This window comes from Solea senegalensis, linkage group LG5 (genome assembly GCF_019176455.1).
Source record: "Solea senegalensis isolate Sse05_10M linkage group LG5, IFAPA_SoseM_1, whole genome shotgun sequence".
Lineage (NCBI taxonomy): Eukaryota > Metazoa > Chordata > Actinopteri > Pleuronectiformes > Soleidae > Solea > Solea senegalensis.
The window spans coordinates 19,505,230-19,513,207 of record NC_058025.1 but is presented as its reverse complement, the minus strand read 5'-3'; the positions used below and the strand labels follow the sequence as shown (position 1 = coordinate 19,513,207).

The 7,978-nt window shown below is 39.7% G+C and overlaps 1 protein-coding gene across 1 annotated transcript; it reads left to right on the top strand.

The window, feature by feature from the left end:
• The first annotated feature begins 243 nt into the window (after positions 1 to 243).
• On the top strand, positions 244 to 7,532 carry LOC122769187 (protein FAM163B). The gene is made up of 3 exons (XM_044025523.1): positions 244 to 534; positions 3,287 to 3,402; positions 4,917 to 7,532. The coding sequence occupies exons 2-3, from the start codon at positions 3,310 to 3,312 to the stop codon at positions 5,358 to 5,360; spliced, it is 537 nt and encodes a 178-aa protein (XP_043881458.1). The 5' UTR covers positions 244 to 534; positions 3,287 to 3,309; the 3' UTR covers positions 5,361 to 7,532.
• The last annotated feature ends 446 nt before the right edge of the window (positions 7,533 to 7,978 follow it).

Here is a 7,978-nt window from a genome sequence, read left to right as displayed (position 1 = left end):
CAGTTTGCACTTTAACCTTTAACCATGATTTCTGTTACATCGGTTCCCACGGTTTGCTATTACAAATCGAGATTATCGGTTATCACAGGATTCAATGAGTGTACAGTATGAGATTTAATCCCCGAATCACGAATATCATAAATTACTACGTGTAAATGATGGAAGCGAACTGAGCGCGCGCTGCTGTGACGCGCATCACTTCGTCATCATCAATGAACGCACTGCAGCGCAGACTGGATGAGACTCTCCGCGGTGCGCACATCATAAACCAGAGTTAATTCGAAAGTGTCCCTCCTGCGGGGTCACTGTGGACTTGGAGACAATATCAAGAGGATTTTACTAAAACAGAGAACTCGCCGTGGATCAGAGAGCTCCGCTCTTAGATTACAGAAAACTCTGAGAGGGGAAATTGTGAGGAAACCGTTGGAGAGACGTCCTCTGAACCGCAACACCGGTTCTGTGGATGTACAGCGCTGCCCACCACCTCATGTGCCGCGGGACACGCCATGGGACAAGCCAACACTGATGTGATGGGTAAGAATATGAGTTTTATTGGCTGACGAGGAAAGCAGGTCAGACTTCAGCCATGGCAAATTCAGCGCTGTATACCGCGTTAAAGGACTATTGTGATTATAAATATCACAAAAGTGACCGTCAGCTAACATAAGGCTTTCAAACGTATGTTAATATGATGGATAGCTTTCTTGGCTGTGACGTTTAAAGGATTAAATGATGTTTCCTGCAGAGAAATCTTGCATATGATTAATGTATTATTGAAGGATGTGGGTGAAAGAGTGAGGAGCGTTTAACAGCCGCCCGAGTGCGTAATTCACGCGTAAAACTGGCATACAAGTTGAAATTTTATGTCTTAATTTGTTTTCTGTATCAAATCAGTCATATGAAGTATTAACTTGTGTTTAATTATTTATCACAGGTCAAGTCACTGTCAGGTGTTTGTTTTATGAAATGTGAAGTAGTAACACACACGACTGCGTAAACAGATTTAGGTCCCCACAACATTAGTAATACCTGCATGAGCGCGCACACCCACACACGCACACACCCACCCGCACACGCACACACTAAGAGCAGTATAGTAAAACATGTCACTTTGGTTAAAAAAAGAAAAAAAAATGTTTGGATTTAAAAGTGTTTGTGTGTGTGTGAGAGAGTGTGTGTTGAAAGAAATTTCATTCCATCGAAGATGGGTGCTTTATGCCACTTAGGGCTGAATGATTTTGAATAAATATTTAATAAATGATGCGATTATTTTGACAGGAATTGCAATATGATTCGCGATATCAGAGGGAATGGAAATTTTACATCATTATTCTCATTTTCATTCGAAAAACATATTCAAAATGATTACTGTGTGATATTTGTGCAGATCTGTAAGAAAAAAGATGTCTTCCCTTCAGTCTGCAGAATAAGATGTGCATAGATCAAGACAATAATTAATCTAAAATGATATTTTGACACACATTTTGCCTTTAAAAAATATTGCGGTTTAAAAATTTCAGTAGGCTGTATTGTGATTTCGATAAAATTTCGATCCATTGTTCAGCCCTAATGCCAAAATGATCAGTATTCATGTACAGAGTTGTTCCAATCATGACTTCCTGGTTTGGATTATCATATGTAAATATGTATGTTACGTAAATGTGACATATTTCCTCCTCTGATATTGATGGATAGAAATGGATAGAAACATGGTGAGCAAAAAAACTGGTTTGGAGTTGACACAGTTTTCTTTTTAGAGACTTCTAAAGATCTCTCGATGTAGGGCCATGAATTAAATCTCCTCCTGCACCTGTTTATCAAACACAGGAGGAGAAGAATTACGGAGAATAGAACAATATTGTTTCAAGAACACAATAAAGGTCTATTTTCAAAACAATAAACATAAATAAAAGTCACAAATGATGTGAGAAGATCAAGGTGTTGTTTTACCTCAAAAACAGCTTCCTACTTCCTGCTTTTCGTCAGATAATAACAATTCTGTTATAATCAATATATTGACAGTCAGATCACTATATCTAAGTGAAGAAAACAAAACGTCTGTGAAACGTTAAAAGTGCTGGATTTCTGTTTATTCACGGAGACCAAAGTGCAAAAAGTATATGTACTGAATGTGGATGGATCATCCCTTTACGTCGCTTTCGCCGCCATTATCTCGTAGTGAACTCCCTCTTCTTCAGCCAGGTAACTTTTGCATAAGTTTCCCTCGTTCATTTGAGCTCCGCTGCCACAAGGAGACATCAAGTATAGCGACACCTGGCGAGTGTAACTGGAAGGGACTGTTTACTTTAGAGAGCCTTAATTTGTTGAAATGTCGATATTTGCCCGATAGTATCGATTATTGCGTTGCACGAGAAAGGACGGCGATATATCACTGGATTGATATTTTGACCCAACCCTAAATGATTTGCTAATACACATTTAACTCTTGAGACCAAGTTTGGTGCATTGAACATGAAGTTTGAATGAATAATAAAACACATAATGTCTCACTCTAGTGTTTCAATATAATTTTAAAAGGGTTAGACATTTAAAAATCTAGAGGAATCTGTTGTTTTCAAAAATTATAATTTAATCAGACAATCAGTATAAATTCCCCTTTTAAGTTTTTCTCTTTCAGAATAAAGGCTCAGTGAAAATATTGTCTCTTTCAGAATAAATGCTTACTCAATAGTGTCTCTTTCAATATAAAGACAGTGACATTTATATACCAACATCCCAGCATGCATCAGTCAGAACATCATTATCATAACATACTCGTCACACATATATTTGCATTATATTTTAAAAATCATTATTATCACCCCTTTAACCTGGTGACTGCTCCTCTTCCTCACTCCTCCTTTTCATCATTCCATCTGTACACTTTGTCTTTGTCATATTCCCCCTGCTCCTCTTTCATTTTCCGTCTATACTTTAAATTGTTCTCTTCTTTGGCTTTTCTTCATCTCCTACTATCTTCCTCTCTCTTATGTCTCTTTTTCTCCCTTCTTCCCATCATTGCTATTCACCTCGTCTTCCTCACCTCTTGTCTCATTTTCTTTCTATCTTGCCTCATGTCTCTCTTCTCCTTTCTCATCCACCCTTACGCCCTCCTTTAACCCCCCTCATTATTGACCGTTCCTCCTCAATGTCTCTTCCTCTTTCTCTACTCTCCTCCTGCATCCTGCCTCTCTTCCTTTCCTTTTTATTGTCCATCTCTTCCTTGTTTCTCTTTTCACTTCCATCCTCCTCTTCCTCCTCCTCCTCCTCCTCCTCCTGACTGCAGGCTGTTGATGGAGAAGATTTCGAATGTCAGCCGGGACAGTGGTCATCGCAGGAGGAATTCTGGCTACAGTCATCTTACTGACCATTGTAGCTGTACTGTGTATATGTAGGTTACAGGTATGACTCTTTTACTCTCTACGTCATGTTTAACAGACAGTTGTTAATATTCACTTTTGTGTCAAGGATAATGAGAATTTCCACATTGCGCTAATAGACTGGTTTTAATTCATCAAAAGTGTGTAACAGACAATAACCCAGCGTCATGTCTTCCATCTCCTTCAAAAGCCAGTTGAACTTGCACTTTGGTGGACTGATATTTGTGATGCTTTACAGACAACTTGCAATGACACATTGCTCTTAATTAGAGTTCCAACTTGCAAACTCATATTGGAGCTTGTGGTTAATTCTGAGATCTCAGCAGAAAAATGGTGGTTCCATTATGGCAATAGCCTTACATCCTCTACACTTTCCTTGTGGTCCTCTTATTCAAGAACCAGAGAGGCTGTCACTTTAGAAATCATAGCAGCTCCCTAAATCATTATTTTGCTTACTGAATTGGTCTGAATTAGTTCTGTATTCCGACAGCTATTACTTTGCTCAGTAACGTTAGTCTTCTTTCCTGCTGGTCAAAATTCCTGGGTTTAACAGTTTTTTTAGTTGTTGTTTTTTTAACCCAGTGGCAATGTGTTTAAACAGCACGGGTCAAACGACTACAATGCATGTGAGTTGTTTTTTTCCTCCAGTAAGCATCAGTGGGGGCATAAGACCCAGATGAACTATTTTTGTCAGAGATTTTTCATTTCTCACACAAAGCTACAATTGATCTTTTATTCGTCAGCATTGCTGTTAGCATAGCATAGGTGGCAAGACCATGACTTCACAACTCACACATGGGTGATGCAAGGGTGAAAAACAGCACAACAACCAGTGGCAACGCTAATGGTGTTAACTGCCTGTTTTACCAGATTCTACAAGGTTCAAATAAGGGTATACAGTACCTGCTCATTTCTGCATGAAAGGGGCTTTATTTTATTTTAAACAGATCTACATTTCCGCATTACTCTTGAATGTGCTGATTCTATTCAGATTGAGTGGTTGACTGCAACTTGGCGTCATGTTCACAGTGTAGCATGCAACACATTAGCGCTTATGGCAAGCCTTTTTTAACATTTAATCGCCAAGTTTGAATTACTATTACAGATATCTTTCTAGTCAAAACTACAGTTTTTACTAGTCAACTTGTCCCATTCATGTGCATGGGGTTTGTCATTATCTACAATTCCAGTTGCAGATATCTGCATCTTCATTGTGACTATCTGAAACTTAATCCAAGATATCTAATATGGACAATGTAGATGAGGATAATTAAAGATATGTTGAATTTCAATTATGAGCAGTCATAATGACGTTGCAGATATCTATAATGACAAACCCCATACACATGAATGGCAAAAGTGACATCATTATGACTAGCAAAAACTGAATTACAGGTATATGTAACTGTAGTTTTGACTAGTAAGAATGAATACTGATTAAATATTAAAACAGCTTGCCATAAGTGCTACCAAGTAAAACCATATTAACAGTGACTCAGACCTACAGTTTCTCTTCCCTGTGTTTAACTGCATCAGTATTACTGCTGTAAGAGGGAGGAGTCTGAGAAGGGGGAAGAGGAGGAACCAGAGTTTGTCACCATGTCGCCGTCCCACCCCCTGGCTCTTTGTGCTCCTCCTACACCTCCCACACCAGAGCATTACAGCGACGAAGCTGAGACCTACCCTCCAACCTTTCTCACTGAGGCCAACGGGCCCATCAGCTACTCCCCAACCCCTCCATCACGCAGGTGCCAGCGCTCACATGCCTTCTGCCCATCCTGCGCCCGCTGCTCACTGCCTTTTTACTTGCAGCACCCGGAGAGGCTGTGTGATGGCAGGCGCAGGATAAGCTACAGGACTGTGCAGCAGCAGGACCTGGAACTGCCCACAGATCTGGACAGCCTTTACCAGAAGCTCAACCTCATCCGCTCTGTCTCCATGAGGGAGGTGGTGACCCACAGTGTCAGCACTGACGTCTAGGAGTGGGCAGGACAATGGCAGTGCCACCTTGCTGTCCTGGAGGACACACTGGTGGACATGCTGCTGTCCTGACAGAAAATCCAGTGCTGTCAGTGGACACATGATCTGAATATTGTGCTGTGGTTACAGAAGACACTGTATTGTCCTGTTAAATAATATGAGGGCTTTCATGTGGCAGCCATGTTGGAGGTCAACGTCTCTAATAGAATTTGAAACACACAAATCTGATCCTTTTAATCCTGACTTTTGTGTTTTAGCGTGTAGAGTACCTGACCAGTATATTTGTGTGTTGAATACAATAAAATATGAACCTGCTAATTAACAAATTGAGTTTTTCTACTAAAGTAAACAGAAATGTTGTTTTGTTGACTGAATGCACCACATGAGACAGAAATGAGTGTAAAAAAATAGCTGAATTCAGAGGGAGGTGTATAGGTGCCTTCAGGTGGGGTTGTGTTTCATGAGACATATTCATATTTGCATCATAAATGGAAAGAGTTCACATGTTTTGATGTATTTGCTGAAGTTATTTTCTTTGATGGATTATAAGTTAAGTTAAGAAAACCAGAGCATCAAAAAACAGAGCAACAGACGGGACTGAGACATGACCAGACAAACCACACAAACCAAAATGAACCAACAGAGACGCTGCAGAGCACAGAGACTAAGTACACTGAGGAGGCAGGGACAATCAAACACAGGTGAGACCAACAAGACACAGGTGAAACACAGTAGGGTGGGACAGACAGTCAGGGAAGGCAGGACAGGAATCAAGACTGGACATACATGGTACACACAAGGAACATCTTCAAAAATAAAACAGGAAACAAGGAACTGAAAACCAGACAGAACTAAAAACATTGGGTAAAGAAAAAGGTCAGGACAATTTTAGTTGTATGGAATACTTTTAATTTGTCTGAAGAAAAGTTTACACATTATTATTATTTACCTTACCTGCACCATAGCAGCTTACCACCATACTATTGTTGCAACTGTGCGAGCATATTGTGTTCAAAACCTCCCATGTCATAAAAACAAGTTCACAAGACCCTTTTGAAGGCACACATACATTTCTATATGATGTAGTCTACACAGTAACACATTAATAACCTAGAGTGGAGGCTCCTGCTCAAATAGTATGAAGAAGGATGATCTGGTAGAGGCGCTCAGTGAGGCAACTGTACGACAGCCTCAGGTTCAGTGTGAATTTGCCCAGTGGGAGGATACCTTGCCTAGTGTACATGCTAAAAATGAGATGCAGAATAAGGTACTCGGCAGCCAGGGTACTGCTCAAATTTATATTACCCGTGAACAAATCAAATGTTTTAAGAAGCAGTTGGAGAGCCTTATAAGAAGTCTGTTCCTGTCATTGGCCTTTTATACAGCCGATATTTGACATGAGTAAGCAGGAAAAGCCTTGTTGAGTACAAATAATAATGTGTTATAGTGAACTAGTATGCACCCTGAAACTGAGGAAGTTAAATTTAACTTGTGCATTTAAAAATCTACACTGTGCTTATTCCTAATGTGATCTGTGAAGATGTTTGCAATGAAAAAGACCAATTCAGAAGTGTTTTGATCAAATGACTGTGTTTATTATTATTTCAAATCCCTGTGCCATTAAGGTTTACATACATTTCAATAGCAGATGCAACTAAGACTTTATCTCAGATCGAGAACCACCTGAGTGATGACACTGTCGGGATGAGACAGTCAGTCAGTGTGTGAACTCACAGGAAACATTTAAAGGGCTGTTTCAAGTGTTGTATGATCTAATGAGACAACACCCATGTGTCCTGATGACTGAGGCTGTGCTAAGCTATTGAACTTTTAAGACCAAACTGACAGGTAAGGAAATCATTTCTTCATGATGGTAAATTAGATATTAGAAATGACAGTAATCTAAACATATGCGTGATCAGTGCTGTGTTTACTGCCCCACTGTTTCCTCTGACATGTATTATTGATGTGTGTATGTTTTTTAAGTAGTCAGGTGTCCTGATGATGCAACATTTTTCATAAGCATCATAGATAGACTGATGAACGCAAGATTGTGTTGTTTTCACTTTGTCATGTTTGTAAAACACCAGCATTTTAGTTTGAAAACATTGCATCATGGGCAAAACATCAGGTCACATGACTTTACCTTCATTTGTGAACAAGCAGAATAAATCCAACTTTGAATCAGTGTTAAATGAATCTGTAGCTGTTATCTACACAAAAGTGCTCATATTGACCAGCAGGGGTCATCAGCAGCTCTTTTCCATCCTGTGTGTGTGTGTGTGTGTTAGCTGTGATGATTAAAGTTAGGGTAAAGGGCATTATGTAGAAATGCATTATATCTATGAGTGTCCTTACCTAGGATGCTGTCCAAGAATGTGTGTGTGTCTGTGTGTGTTACTTTAACTTGCACTTTCATTCATTCATTCATCGTCTACCGCTTTATCCTCCACATGAGGGTCGCAGGGATGCTGGTGCCAATCCCAGCTGCGAAAAGGCGAAAAGGCGGAGTTGCCAATCCTGCACTGCTGAATATAATTATTGTTTTTTTTTTTAGCAGTTTGCATCTTTGTTAATTCAGACACTTCAGACACACATCAGTGTAATTAGATTAGATT

Bases quoted from the DNA above. Each gene is read 5' to 3' on its own strand.
- LOC122769187 (XM_044025523.1), top strand. From the start codon at position 3,310: ATGTCAGCCGGGACAGTGGTCATCGCAGGAGGAATTCTGGCTACAGTC. The intron at 3,403-4,916 runs GTATGACTCTTT...TAACTGCATCAG, and splicing joins TGTGTATATGTAGGTTACAG to TATTACTGCTGTAAGAGGGA.